The sequence below is a fragment of the Lotus japonicus genome, chromosome 2 (assembly GCF_012489685.1).
Source record: "Lotus japonicus ecotype B-129 chromosome 2, LjGifu_v1.2".
Classification (NCBI taxonomy): Eukaryota; Viridiplantae; Streptophyta; class Magnoliopsida; order Fabales; family Fabaceae; genus Lotus; species Lotus japonicus.
Genome location: NC_080042.1, coordinates 73,524,214 through 73,538,898, shown reverse-complemented (window position 1 = coordinate 73,538,898; position 14,685 = coordinate 73,524,214). Strand labels below are relative to the sequence as shown.

Genomic DNA, 14,685 nt, shown 5'->3' with positions numbered 1-14,685 from the left:
TCGAGTTGGACTGACCCACAAATTGTAACCCAAATTGACAGCTCAATTGCTAACCCAACTATGATTAGTAACAAGCTAATTATGATTAGTTACAAGCTAACTGGCACTCTAACACTAACAACCAATCTATATTGGGTAACACTTGTTCTAGATATTAATGCTCTGTATAGGGCTGGTCCAAGGGTAAAATCACTCAAGTAAGGGCTTAAGCCTTAAAAAAGAAAAAAAAATTTATTAAGTAAAAAAGACCTCCAATTTTTTTTTACTAAGTTAAAAAGACCCCAAAATTAAAATTAATAAAAATTTATCTTGGATCAACGATGTCTCAACAAAGATTAAATGGATTAACTTTATTATCAATTGAAAAAGACATGTTAAATCAAATTGAATATGATAATTCAATACATAATTTTGCATCTCATAAAGCTCGAAAAATAAATTTTAAATAAAAAATTATTTTTAGGTAAAAAATTTAATGAAGAAATATTTTTTAAGGTAAAAAGACCTCACTTTAAACTTTGCTTTAAGCCTCATTTAGTATTGGACCGGCCCTGGTTCTGTATCAAGATAAGGTTGCTTCTTAGTTTCTGTTAAACTTGAATGTCATGAAGTTCTAAAGAGACTAGGTGCGATTGTGTGAGGACAGAATTTCTTGAATTTGAAAATGCCATTGCATCACCATCCCCTTTCAAGTTCCATTTTTGCCTTTCTATTTGATTAGTTAGGTTGGATATAGACTTTTCAACAAGCTAAAAGTATATTAATTGGAATGGAAGTTATCTATTAGACCTACTGGTTAATGAGTCTTTTGTGAAATTTGACAATATAATGAGGAGTACAAAGCCAAGGTGGAGGTGGCCCTGTAATTCTTTTCCTAGACAAAGAAAGAAGAATTGATGGACAACTGGCATTCTATTATATAGAACTGAGATATTGAATCTTCTTATGTACAACCCCTTCACTTGCCATCTCAAAAATAACTATAGACGAGTCACGAGCCAACATATAAACTGTTTTCATAGCCCCACATTCCATTTGTGACACTTAGGTAACATTCATTTATTAAGTATTTATATTGGAGTTTGTTTCTGGATACCTTTTTTTTTCCTATTAAATTATTTTCACAATTCTGCTCTTAAGTTATTGCAATACCACGAGACCAAAAATACAATTAACCCAACAATATACCATGTAGGGACAGTAGGGTAGCAAAATGAAGTTGCGCTAATGATGAGTTTTTTTCCTTTTGGTTGTACGTACCAAGATATCTCACAGTCGACAATTATGAGATTAATTCTCCCTATATTTTAAGATCACATTAAGTGAGTTAACTTTTATCAGGAAATCATTTTCTATGCATCTTGCTCAGAAATTAAAAGCTCAACTGTTTTTTTCTTTTAGGTAAGTTAAATTGAATATATAAAAGTATTAGAGATACTTCAACTCAGGGAAAGAATGTATAAATACTAAAATACATAAGAAAAAGAAACATCAACTATATATTCAAAGAATTCAACTATCTACTGTTTGGCGCCAATAATGAGTTATATTTTAACTTTTTAAAAAGATGAAATCAATGTCTCTTTTAATAATCGTACTTACAGTTTCCGTTGATGTAACTATAGATGTTCCAGGCCACATGTACATACGTAATGTGTGAACTACTTCCGTAGGAGTAGGCAAATATAAAGAGCAGGGGAGGCCTCTGAATAGAAAACACAAACAAGAAAAAAGATGAGCATTCCAAGTGTGCTAGTTGTGCCATATCCAGCTCAAGGGCATGTCAACGCCTTGATGATCTTCTCAAAAAAGATGGTTGAGAATGGTTGCAATTGCAAGGTCATTTTCTTGAACACTGACTTCAACCACAAGAGAGTGGTGAGTTCCATGCAAGGGGACCAACAACAGCAAGGTGGAGATGGAGAAGAACTCATAAAGCTGGTCTCCATCCCAGATGGGTTGGGACCTGAGGATGACAAAATAGATTTTGAGAAGCTATATCCTGCCCTTCTGAGTACCATGCCTGCTAGCCTGGAGAAGCTCATAGAGGACATTCATTTGAATGGTGAATATAGAATCACCTGCATAGTTGCTGATGTGCTCGTGGGATGGGTGTTGGATGTTGGGAGGAAGTTGGGGATCAATGGAGCTCTTTTTTGGCCTGCATCTGCAGCTTTGTTTGCTTTGATGTGCAATATTCCCAAGCTCACTCATGATGGGATCATTGACTCTGATGGTATGAATTAACATCAATTACGTTTCACATAACTTGATTAATTTGTTTTGCTCTGTTTACTCTGTAAAAGTTCTATTGTTTCACTACTTAGATACTTATATAGTTAGGCACTTCACATATTTTTTTCTTTCTTTCTTTTCGCGTCTTCACATGAGACATCACATTCGCGCCTTTCTCACTCTGGATGTTTGTGGTTGATCCCCTCCTACACAACAGAGTTTGTAGGAGAGAGATCAGTGGTATGTTTTTATTATGTGGATGTTGGTAGAGAAAAACTCTACCAAACAAAACCTTAGAATAGCAAATAAAGAAAAATTAAGAAAATAAAGTAAAATGAGGCAACAACCAATTTTCTAATTATCTCTATTCATCAACAACAATACAATATATAGTAAAATCCTAACTTCTATAACATGAGCCAATATCAGGCTGGAAATATTAACTAGAACAATAAGACTAAAATAAAAGGTAATAGAAATAAATTCAAATAAAAGTGAAACTTCTATCAATTAATTAATAAGACCCCTTCAGTATGATTTTGGGTCTAAATGAGTTTGTTGGAACTAGCCCAATTAACCTTCTATCAGATGTTCACAATGAATTTTCCACTGATTGAGGAAGCATACAAATTGATTTAGGTTTTGTTTTAGAGTTTTTAAGGGAGAAGACTTTGAGAAGAAAAAGAGGGAAGGGAGGGTAAGTTATCACCTAGTTTGAAAGTTTAAAATCTCACAAGTTCTCCAATTTGGAAGAAATCATAAGAACAACTAGATGTAGGATTTTAGAGCACTTTCAAAAATACCTCAAATCTTCCTTCCTTATTTAAAAGAGTGATATTATATGTCTACATGGTAGACATGCAATCAACATATCACTTAATGGCGGTATAAATACCGCCACTAACACGAACAAAAAATTAAAAACCGCTACTAACTAGTGTGTCGATTGATTTGCCAAAAACCATGTATACACATAACATTTCTGATTTAAAAACCATCTCTTAAGCATCCACATTTCCTTTCTCTCTCGTACAAAACTCAGCTTACAAATATAACTTTGATTGACTTGGATACTCTAGATTAAAATTTGTAACTTTGATTATTAAGAAGAGATGGAATAAGTAGTTTGCTTGAAAAAATGTGTTTAGATAATAGATGAATAATATTACTGATGTCTGCCTATTACATTTCCGTGGGACATATGCAGTTATTGAAAATATTTAGTGACGGCATACAAAACATATATATATTTTTTTTTTGTATTTTGGCCACCGGTCTCCACGGGGAAAGGGGTCCGACGTGATTAATCTGGTATAAGATACGGTAGTGATGTCTCTGGTCACAAAGATATTATTTTTTTACCTCAGAAATATTGAATTAACGAGATATTGAATTAACATTCAATATCGACCAACAAGGTACGTACAAGTATAATATAATTGAAATTGACCGTAAAAAAAATAATATAATTGAAATCTTTAAGCATCTAGTTAAAGATTTGATTGTCTAGTGGTATTTATGTTTAAAGGTTTGTTATGAGAGACGTATTCTTAATGTGATCAGAGTCTCTAGACTCAAGTAAATTAGTGTTTTATAATAACTAGCTATGAGAAACTGTTAAAAAAATTCTAATTGGGAGAATTTCTATCATTCATTTGAAGCTTTGTAAAGAAGAAGAATAAATAAGTCTAGTGTGAGCGTATACCTCACGGTAGTAATGAAATAAGTGAAGAATATCACATTTTCACTCAAAATCTTTCAACAATGGATGCATTAGTCCTTTCACTCATATACTGTTCAACACTCTCATTTTTACTTGATGTGGGATTTCTTCTATTCTTTATCTTATTTTTTCTTAAAATTCTCAATAATTAGATAATTTTTCACTAATCCAAATTTTCACTAATTTGGTGAATGGTGAAGGTGAACAACATATTAAACTCCATTTTGAAGATGTAATTGGGATCAAGATTTTATGTTTCTAAATAATGTCTCATTTTATGTTTCAACCAATGAAATATGGTTGTCTAAACTACTCATGTGAGTAACTTTACTTAAGTTTATTGGCCAAATATGATTATTTATAAATAATAAATATATATTTTTTTATAAAATTTAAAGTTCAAGTATCTTGAAAATCATTCGTCCATTATATTAGACTTGGGTAAAGTTACTCACATGAGTAATTTAGACAACCCCTTAAAAAATACATTGACATAATATTTATAAGTTTACACCCGTGTTTTTTAATTGACGTGACACAATTCTATTTATAAGACAGAGAATGAAACATCATTTAGGAACAACGTAAATGGGGTTGTTGAGACAATTCACTCTTCCCTGGCTTGGGTTTATAGCTAATTATATTGCTATGATAATATAATTAACTTTAATTTCCATTTCTCAACACCACTTTTTATTTTATTTTTTAAACAACTACTAAATTCTGTGTCTTTTATTACCACTTATTTTATTTTGATTTTTATTGCTCACTCAGGACTATCAACCACTAAAGAAACATTTCAAATATCACCAAGAATGCCTGTGATGGACAAAGGAGCCTTGTTTTGGTCGAATTTCTATGACTCAAAAAATATTTTAAAAATACTATTTAATTACATAAACCACTGCACAAAAAAATTACACCAGACAGAGTGGTGGCTTTGCAACACTGCATATGAACTTGAACCAGGGGCATTATCATTCATTCCAAAGCTCCAACCAGTTGGCCCATTATTGAGTACAAGTCATGACAACACAAATGCAACAACATCAAGATCAATGGGACAATTCTGGAAAGAAGATCTATCCTGCATGAGTTGGCTTGATCAGCAACCTCATCAATCTGTAGTGTATCTTGCTTTTGGTAGTTTCACACTTTTTGAACAAAACCAATTCAAAGAACTAGCTCATGGAATTGACCTAACCAATAGACCTTTTCTTTGGGTTGTGCGCCAAGATAATAACATGGCATACCCAAGTGAATTTTTGGGGAGCAAAGGCAAGATTGTTGAATGGGCACCTCAGCAAAAAGTGCTTAATCACCCTTCCATAGCTTGTTTTGTTAGCCATTGTGGTTGGAATTCTACCATGGAAGGTTTGTCTAATGGGGTTCCCTTCTTGTGCTGGCCATATTTTGCTGACCAACTTTATGACAAAACATTTATTTGTGATGAGTTGAAGGTTGGTATAGGAATGGACTCGGATGAAAATGGTGTAGTGTCACGCTGGGAGATAAAAAAGAAAGTGGAGCAACTGCTTAGTGATGAGACATTGAGATCAAGGTCTCTGGAGCTGAAGGGGAGGTTAATGAAGGACATAGCTGAAGGAGGTCGATCTTTAGAGAACCTCAGAAGGTTTGTTAAGTGGCTGGAACATAAAGAATGAGGATTGGCCTTCAGTGCATATATATATCTACTTTTGTAATGAATAAATAAGAGCAAGGTCAATAAAACTGAAGCAGATGTATTAAGGGTTCACACCAATAGCCATTGGCATATAGAATGAATTCAAGCTTTGCATAATATTAAGGGTTTACCCCAATAGCCATCGGCTACAGATTTTGTTCACAATAACTGATACAACACTTGTCATTTGTGCCTTGGACAAAATTGGCTTAAACTTAATCCGTTCCCATTACATAAAAATATTTGCCCCTAACCCATCCCCCTCAAAAAATAAACGTAGTATGATTGAAGTTTCCGTCACTGTACGGGAATTTCAGAAGAAATGCAAAGTTTTGAGTCTGCTCCACCACTGATAACACTGTCACCTTTCCACCAGTCAGCACATAGTACCTGAGTTAAATGAAAGAAATGTTATTAACGGCAATTTTGACCCTTCTCAAGCGTGTAAAATAAAGATGTTCGAGAGGTATTATTTCTTTGCTGCTAAAACATGGAAACAAAATTTACCTTGTCGCTGTGTGATTCAATGACTGAGAGAGGCCACTGCAACAACAATGGAGAAAATTAGTAGGTAAAAACCCAAAGATGACGTATAATCACCAAAATTAAAAATTGCTTGACAGAAGTATTACCGCAGTTCTCAGATCCCATAACATAACTTTCCCATCATAAGATGCAGAAAGTAAATGAAACCAAGAATTATCATGCCACTTGCAAGATGATACCCAAGAAGTATGAGAAGCAAACTGGAAAACTGGACCAGAAGTGCCTAAAGAAAAGAGAAATTGTACTATAAGATACTAGCATGCATGTGATTCTCATTGGAAGTGAGAGGAAATAATTATTTGCTTTATTTAACAGACCTGGCTTACGAGGATCCCAAACCCTAATAACAGGGTCAGAACCACCAGCAGCTATCAGAGCAGAACCTTCCCCACCAACATCAAGGCAGTTGAGAACTTTCCCACTGAACTGTACATGGAGAGCAATGTAGCCTTAAAATTTGAAAGCTTCAACTTTTGATATAGTGGTACTTGACTACTTTTGATCGCATATGATATCATTTTCCATGATACATTGGTATGGAAAAAAGATTCAAACAGTAAATGTTGGAAAACACTAAATAGATAACCATTATTGCCATGAACAAGGTTCCACTTCCTCCAGGTAAGCACTTAAAATAATTTTTTAGACAAGAACATTAAAGTAGATTTAACAAAACCTAAACTCAGCATTAGCAATGATTATCACATAAAAACATCATAATCAGTAACCATTTGAGGGAAAATTGAAGAACTAGCATACAAAAAAATATTAGACAGAATCTTAGGCAGAGAACCACACAATTCAAAGATGCCAGAACTAGAGATTAACAAAGCAAACAGAATCTTTAATCTTAAGTACAAGAACAACACAAAAATGATCAGCATGCCCTAATCAAGTTGCAACTTCGCTGCCTGTTAACACCCATTTAAATTTTAAATCAATGGCAGAGCACCCAAGGGTAACATGTCACATAGCAATATAGCATAACTTGTAAACCAAAAGAAATTGAACTTCAAAAGTATACAATTTTAACAAAGGAGAGAGCAAGAGCAGCAATTTATCAACTTACTATATCTGACAAGTTTTTGCCCGTCTCAACATCCCATTTCCTAATAGAATGATCCCATGAGGCAGAGTAGATTGACTCTCGTTGCGGCCAAACCACAGAAGATACACACTGTGTATGGCCCACGAGGGTTGTGTAAGCTTCTCCCTATAGTATGTAAAACAGAGTGTTATTGCGAAAACTTGGTTAAGTTGTTGTCAAAAGCTACTGAATTATACATCAAATGGGTTAAAACAGTACCAAAATAACATTAAACGAAGTTTTGAACTTGTCTCATGACTAGATCATTATATTCCTTCAAAAAATAGCTTTAAAACATCAAAATTTCCTGGCCTCTAGCCTCTAGCATCAGTCTAAGCAGGAATTTTGAGACAACATATCAGGAATTTTCTTCTATGCATAAAGTTCTTGAACAAAAGTAGAGGACAAGAGCACAGAAAACAAAGTGGGAAATACAAATAGAACCATCCTTAACTTTTTACTATTGCACTTACCAATTAAAACACTTCAGAGAAGAAAGAGTCAAATATGATTTTTAATCAATCCTTACAAGTTAAATAAGGCTTCCAAATAAATAATCTTCAGGTGAAAAATATGTGACACCTTAAATCCCAATTTTAACAACACAAGTAAAACAATATAGTGCAAGGAACCTGTACAAACCTCTAATTGAGAGTCCTTCACTTGACCTTCAACTTTTCTCTTCTTAGAAACTAGGTCATCTTCTGCATTAATGTCACTAGTTTTCCAAACGTTGATGGTGCAATCCCAAGAACCGGAACAAACCTAAGCATATCAGACAACAGAAGACTGATGTTACAGACCACAGTTACACTATACATGAACCAAGGACAGGGAATGTGAAGAAACTTAAACAAGAAAAGCAAATAGGAACCATTTCTCCAGAAGTCTGCACGGCAACACTCTGTACAGAAGATTTGTGACCACGCAAGATTTTGAAAGCCCTAACCCTTGTAGGAGTGTTGACAGCCTCATTGGTATTGAGCTTTTACACAAAAGAGAAAATATGAAATAGTAAGCATAAGCTCAATATAAGGAATTTAGTTCAGCAGCTTCTGGTAGTTACCTTCCATAGCCTTAGTGTCCGGTCTTTCGAAGCAGTAGCTATAGTAACAGTTTGCTCACCTGATTACAGTACAAAGCAAGATAACAACTCAAGTATAGTTTTAAGAGTCAATATTATGGAACACTATGCATATAAATTAGACCTAAACGTGCAAGATGTGCACCAAGCTAAAGCTTTCCCCTAAAAGCATGATACAAGCATAAATGACTGTGTGCATAAAAGCATAGTGACTGGTGAACACGGTATATATCTATCTCGAGCAGTTGAAGAAATAAAGTCTTTTAAGCACATTAAAACAGTGGAACACTGACTAATATCATAAAAAACATAATCACCACCATCTTAGACAGGAATGGAAAGAGGAGAATAAGTAAATAGGTAATAATTTAGTAGAATGACATTGCACTTCATGGACAAGATAAATCAGCCATAAGGCATAAGCTCAGTTATACTATCTCAACAGAAAAAAATTAAGCATCTACTAAAATTTCAAATTTGACTAGTGGCAATCGGAAAACTAATCAAATTTGGCAGCATGTAAGAGAAAATCCTTTGCTTTCTTATACCTTCTGGATTAACGATACAAACAGAAGAGACAGCGTCGCTATGTCCTTCCAATATATGGGAACATAATCCAGCACCTTTCCATACCCTAAAATATATATTTTTTCATATCAAGGTGGAAACTCAGTGAATGGAGAAAGTAATCAAATGAACATAAAATATGCCAACAATTCTAGAGGAGCAAAAGTGGGTGAGCAAGTCTATTACCTTCCCAAACCATCATAACACCCAGTCAAAAAAAACCTGCAGAAATAGTGAAACTGTCAAACTTTATATTCTTATTGAAGGACATTCACTTCAAACAACAATTAACTTGCTAAAAATAACCAAAATTCTAGTAATTTAGCCAGTGAAAATAGCACAATGACAAGGATTATACAAATAGGTCATAGAAAATCAAGCACTTATCCAAAGACCAAAAGTTAAGCCAATTCACGAGCAGGGTGTCCTCTGGCTACTGCCATTCAGCACACTACAAATTAACCGCATACAATGAACACTAAACCATTGATGATGCACTCAGACCCTACGCGATCACAACACCAACTCTCTTGCCATCATCACCAAATATGACCAAAAGATTAAGGGAAACCAAACAAAAACCAACCACAAGGACTTAAATTCAACCTTTTCTAGCTCATAAAAAGATTTCACAAGCAATGGCTAAGCAAAAGGAGTTTCTTCTTAAATTTTTCCAGTTGCCGAAATTATTAAAGATTGGAGTCAATAGAAAACTTAAAATCGAACCATTATGGAAAGGATGAATCATAAAAAGTCTTGGAAAATTTCCATAAAAAATATTACACATTACAAGCTTACCGAGAAGAAGAACCATCAACAGCACTGACCCAGTCATCATGTAGAGAAGGGTCTTCCTCCTTTCGTGGGGCTACAACCCTTGTGTACTCAATTTCCAATGTCCTTTCCTAAAATAGATCATCAGCAGTAGTTAGCAATGCGACAATGGCATCAGAACAAAAAGTAAAAACTGTTTGTTTCCATTGTTACAACAAAAATTAAACAAATGGATAAATTATTGTTTCATATACCCAATTTCAATCCCTGAAATTTCAACATTTTCCTTGTAAGTCGCATAAGGTTACAAAATCCTTAAATTCCAGATTGAAACCCAAGGTTTTGTTCAATTTGAGATTCACTTTGAATTCAGATAAGCACAGGACGCTAATGGTTATCAGCTTTCTATGTTTTTGTCGGAAAAAAAATTGAAATGCTGAATATAGCCATAGGAACTAGGAACCAATTATCTTCCAAAAAAAAAGTCAATTTGCAATTTATCTGAATCCAACTGAGTCGGTCACGACTCACGACTACAGTGCAATTGTAACCAACTATTGCAATTGCCACATTGACTTAACTCGAACCACCTCATTCTGGCAAAAACTATATCAGTCACAACTTCCATCAAGACTACCTAAATGTAAAAACCACAGCATCACATTCGACACCATCCCCGTAAGTCCATAACAAAAACCAGCATTTATTTTTTTTTATTGAAACATACATGCTTACACCACAAATGAAAGCTTCAATAAAAGAACATACAGAATCAAAATAAAATCATTGTAATCCAAATTCCAATAGATAAAAAAAGCTAGTCCTACTAGGCCTACTTTTCAAACAGATCCAGTTCCAACTTCCAAGTTAAAATTTCATCACATACCGTGGAAATTCCTTTAGCGAGAAGAAACTGCTCAAGCGACATACGAACAAACTCGCCATCAATCAAGAAATCAAAGGGTTCAGGATTATGATCAGCGTCTTTGTTTCGGAGAAGGGCGTTGACAATGGAGGAGAGGCCGAGTCTGGTGAGGTCGGCGGGGATAGCGATGGCGGCGGTCGGAACTTTGTAGGGTTCATCCAACTTCGTCACCAAGCGCACTTGGATCCTCCTGGTGCTAACTTCACCACCGTCTTCGGCCATCACTCTTCTTCTTCTAGAGACGGAGACGCGGCAGCTGGAGGAAGGAGTTAGGGGTTTAGCTCAACTGCTTTTAACTTGCAATGGGGTTTAGGCTCCTCTTTTTAGGGTCTAGCAATACGACGCCGTTTTGAGATGTATATGTAAATTTTGAATATTGTAATTTTCTTAAATATATGAATTTTTTTTATTTAACTATGGGCTACCTTTCTTTTTGAGAAGCATGTGTTACTCAATTGTGATGATTTGAGATTCAAAATTTTTCCCCTTAGTATATGTTAAAAAACTAGCAGATTTTTTCGAAAAATCTAAGCTAGGGTTTCACAACATTGCAACGCCCGCATCTCTCACTAGCTGATTGAGTGGTTTATTTAAACGAGCGTTCTATCCATTGTTATTAAAGATTTGTATATTAATTAGACTAATGCAATTTATTTTCATACATGAGATAAAAATGAAAAAATAATGCAAAAAAGTAATGGTGGAAGAAAATATAAGAGTGACAATCATCTATCCCTGAATCTAAAGACAAATAGATTACAACACCGATAAAATATTTTTTATGCATGAATTCACCAAATCATTAACATTCAAAAGGAAAATTGATTCTTTTCTCTTTTTTTATTATTATTTGATGGTACGATGTTTTGCAAAGACACCAGATCCTGTCTTCATTGTACGCTACTAAAATATGTCATGAGTCATAACACATGAAGACAAGTAAACAACAATAGGATCAATCACTCATTCCCCCCAAGAATCTTGAGATAAACTTCAGTTTGACAATATATAGCAAGAGCTATTTTGTTAATGTGCATAGCTAGGGATAGCTGGGATGGCAAGGCCACATGTTATGGTTGTACCTTACCCAGTACAAGGGCATGTGATTCCTCTAATGGAGCTTTCTCTTTACTTAGCCAAACAAGGTATCAGAATAACTTTTGTAAACACCAAGGATAATCATGAGAGGATAGTGAGTTCACTTCCAAGTGGAAATGATTTGTTATCTCAAATTAGTCTAGTATGGGTATCTGATGGATTAGAATCATCTGAGGAGAGGAAAAAACCAGGGAAATCATCTGAAGGAGTCTTGAAGGTTATGCCAGAGAAAGTTGAGGAGCTTATTGAATGCATTAATGGATCAGAGAGTGAAAAGATTACATGTGTCCTTGCTGATCAGAGCCTTGGATGGGCCCTTGAGATAGTAGAGAGGAAAGGAATTCAAAGAGCAGCATTTTGTCCTGCATCAGCAGCACAATTGGTGTTGGGATTGAGCATCCCCAAATTGATTGATAATGGGATCATTGACAAAGATGGTGAGTTCATACAATAGAAGATTCATTTATTCATTTTTTGTTTTTTTTTCACATTGGAATACAAACTTGGATTCCCAATCACTTAAGCTGAGCCTGGGGCACTGAATATTCATTTTTGAATGCATAAAAGTGATACAGCTAAGTGCGTGTTTTGAAAATGAAGTGATTAATGTTTTGATACATTTATGAATAAGTGATTTTTATTGGGTAATGTTGTGAAATTCAGTTGTCAAATCTCACGATTAATTATGTTCAACACAAAAACTACTATATCTAGCTTCTACCAGAATTGAATTTGGATCTAAAATTAATTCTCCAAAAATGACTCCTAATCATCAATATTTTCATCAAAAATTGATTTTATTCTACCAGAATTGATTCTGGGGTTTCCTGTTAGGAAACCAAACACACTCTAACATGTTATATGAAAATGGACTTCTTGGGAAAACAAGTAGTAAATCTAAAAATTGTATAACCTGGCATGACACATTTCAACACATCATTCTATATGGCAAAGGAAGAGGGAACGTCCATAATATTTTCCAATTCCTTCCTGAGTCAATAATCTTAGACACACAAGTATATCTATACTTCCTAGTGTGATTATAAGTTCAATGCTTCCAAAGGCATGCACTAAATATGTCATACTAAAATGTTTAATGTTGTTCATTGAATTAAAATCAAACCAAATTTCATGACTCTTGAAATAGATATACCATTAAGATAGATGATGTTGATTTAATTATTATGCCTTTGACATCTAAAGTTTAAATTACCTAGGAACTCCACTGAAAAAACAGGTCATTCAGCTATCACCCACAATGCCAAGCATAAGTACAGAAAACCTTGTCTGGGTTTCCCTGGGGAACAAGATAGCTCAGAAGCATATTTTTCAGCTCATGGTTAAAAACATAAAATCTACACAGAAAATTGAATGGCTTCTTTGCAATTCCACTCATGAACTTGAGCCTGCTGCATTTTCTCTGGCTCCAGAAATCACACCCATTGGGCCAGTTTTATCAAGGAATCAATTTAAACACTCAGCAGGAAACTTCTGGCCACAAGAACTGAGTTGTTTGAAATGGCTAGATCAACAGCCACCAAATTCAGTAATTTATGTTGCATTTGGAAGCTTCACAACTTTCGATCCTACACAGTTCCAAGAACTGTGTTTAGGCCTTGAACTGTCCAATAGACCTTTCTTGTGGGTTGTGCAACCAGACATCATAGAAGGGACCAAAAATGCATATCCAGAAGGATTTGAGGAAAGAATGTGTAAACAAGGTAGAATGGTGAATTGGGCACCACAACAAAGAATTCTGAGCCATTCTTCTGTTGCTTGCTTCATAAGCCACTGTGGTTGGAACTCCACATTGGAAAGTGTCAGCAATGGGATCCCTATCTTGTGTTGGCCTTACTTTGCTGATCAATTTCTAAATAGGAACTATATATGTGATGTTTGGAAGGTAGGATTGGGGCTTGAACGAGATGGAAGTGGTGTAATCACGCAGTGTGAAATCGGAAGTAAAATAGAGAAGCTTTTGAATGATGAAGGCTTGAAAGCAAGGGCTGCAGATCTCATGGTGAAGGTTCAAATTAGTACTGGCCAAGGTGGTTTGTCAAACAATAATCTGAATAGTTTCATCAGGTGGATAAAAACATAGAGTTTCGACTCACACCCATTTGTTAGATTGTTACTACTTTTTTTGCTAGATGATGTGGGTGAGGAACCTTCAGCTTTTAGAAATGAGAATGAACTATGGAGGAAGAAGGATTATACATCCAAGATTGAAAGGCTTTGTAGAGAATGAGAAGCCACTAGTGCTGTAACATGTCTTACTATGGTGTTCTTTGGCCTTGACCATAAATTGGAAGATATATAAAACACAACTACAAATGTAGAACACTTACACCAACATAAATGGCAATCACATAGTTTGAAATATTTATATGTACACACACTTCAAACCTACATTACTTAACTGTCACTGAAATTGGAGTTTGGGGTTGTATGTAAACTGTAACTGTAGTAGCTGCAGGGTACTGAAATACATAAATCAATCAGTTGACCTAAGTGGTAAAGGTGATAGTAGTTGATATAGCACATAGAAGTTGTACTGCCTAGTTGTCTTGATAAAAAATAAAAAATCATAAAGAAATTGTCATATTTTACTTATTATTTTAAAAAATTATTAATAAGTGTGTGATCCATGATAATTCATATGTCGATTATGTTTAATATTCATTTCTCATGCACAACCAATGTAAAACTTCTTTACATTAGTATCATTTCATGTCATATCAGCTTAAATAGATGTGATAAGACGAAGTCGACGAAATCACTCAGATGAATGGTGAGAGATGGAGAATGGGGAGGATGTGGTGGTTATTGACGGATGGATTGATGGTTTTTCGTGTTCTTGACAGCTCCTCCGTCGTCTAAGTGCGCTAGGAGTGGTACCTGCAAGAACTCTCTAACGCTCAAATCATAATGTGGGTAAAAAGCCGCAGTGAAGTTATGAAGT

General features: G+C 34.9%; 3 protein-coding genes across 4 annotated transcripts; 2 read left to right on the top strand and 1 right to left on the bottom strand.

Moving 5' to 3' along the window:
- Window positions 1-1,732: 1,732 nt before the first annotated feature.
- LOC130739437 (UDP-glycosyltransferase 83A1-like) lies at window positions 1,733-5,673 on the top strand. The gene is made up of 2 exons (XM_057591724.1): window positions 1,733-2,236; window positions 4,733-5,673. The coding sequence occupies exons 1-2, from the start codon at window positions 1,735-1,737 to the stop codon at window positions 5,620-5,622; spliced, it is 1,392 nt and encodes a 463-aa protein (XP_057447707.1). The 5' UTR covers window positions 1,733-1,734; the 3' UTR covers window positions 5,623-5,673.
- A 53-nt stretch (window positions 5,674-5,726) lies between these two features.
- LOC130739438 (ribosome biogenesis protein WDR12 homolog) lies at window positions 5,727-10,927 on the bottom strand. 2 transcript variants are annotated; one of them, XM_057591726.1, is made up of 12 exons: window positions 10,587-10,926; window positions 9,725-9,831; window positions 9,113-9,148; window positions 8,908-8,993; window positions 8,342-8,400; window positions 8,150-8,260; window positions 7,918-8,040; window positions 7,258-7,401; window positions 6,506-6,614; window positions 6,275-6,411; window positions 6,150-6,185; window positions 5,727-6,032 (listed from the first exon to the last, which is right to left on the bottom strand). In XM_057591726.1, the coding sequence occupies exons 1-12, from the start codon at window positions 10,845-10,847 to the stop codon at window positions 5,940-5,942; spliced, it is 1,302 nt and encodes a 433-aa protein (XP_057447709.1). In that variant the 5' UTR covers window positions 10,848-10,926; the 3' UTR covers window positions 5,727-5,939. The 2 variants fall into 2 exon arrangements, with proteins under 2 accessions (XP_057447709.1, XP_057447710.1); XM_057591727.1 differs by lacking the exon at window positions 8,150-8,260 and having other exon boundaries at window positions 10,587-10,927.
- Window positions 10,928-11,679: 752 nt separating this feature from the next.
- LOC130735662 (UDP-glycosyltransferase 83A1) lies at window positions 11,680-14,105 on the top strand. Its single transcript, XM_057587580.1, has 2 exons — window positions 11,680-12,160; window positions 12,941-14,105. The coding sequence occupies exons 1-2, from the start codon at window positions 11,680-11,682 to the stop codon at window positions 13,822-13,824; spliced, it is 1,365 nt and encodes a 454-aa protein (XP_057443563.1). The 3' UTR covers window positions 13,825-14,105.
- Window positions 14,106-14,685: the final 580 nt, after the last annotated feature.

Bases quoted from the DNA above. Each gene is read 5' to 3' on its own strand.
- LOC130739437 (XM_057591724.1), top strand. From the start codon at position 1,735: ATGAGCATTCCAAGTGTGCTAGTTGTGCCATATCCAGCTCAAGGGCAT. The intron at 2,237-4,732 runs GTATGAATTAAC...TTGCTCACTCAG, and splicing joins TGGGATCATTGACTCTGATG to GACTATCAACCACTAAAGAA.
- LOC130739438 (XM_057591726.1), bottom strand. From the start codon at position 10,847: ATGGCCGAAGACGGTGGTGAAGTTAGCACCAGGAGGATCCAAGTGCGC. The intron at 8,041-8,149 runs GTTCCTATTTGC...TGATATGCTTAG, and splicing joins TGCAGACTTCTGGAGAAATG to GTTTGTTCCGGTTCTTGGGA. The intron at 6,033-6,149 runs GTAAATTTTGTT...CATTTAACTCAG, and splicing joins TTGAATCACACAGCGACAAG to GTACTATGTGCTGACTGGTG.
- LOC130735662 (XM_057587580.1), top strand. From the start codon at position 11,680: ATGGCAAGGCCACATGTTATGGTTGTACCTTACCCAGTACAAGGGCAT. The intron at 12,161-12,940 runs GTGAGTTCATAC...TAAATTACCTAG, and splicing joins TGGGATCATTGACAAAGATG to GAACTCCACTGAAAAAACAG.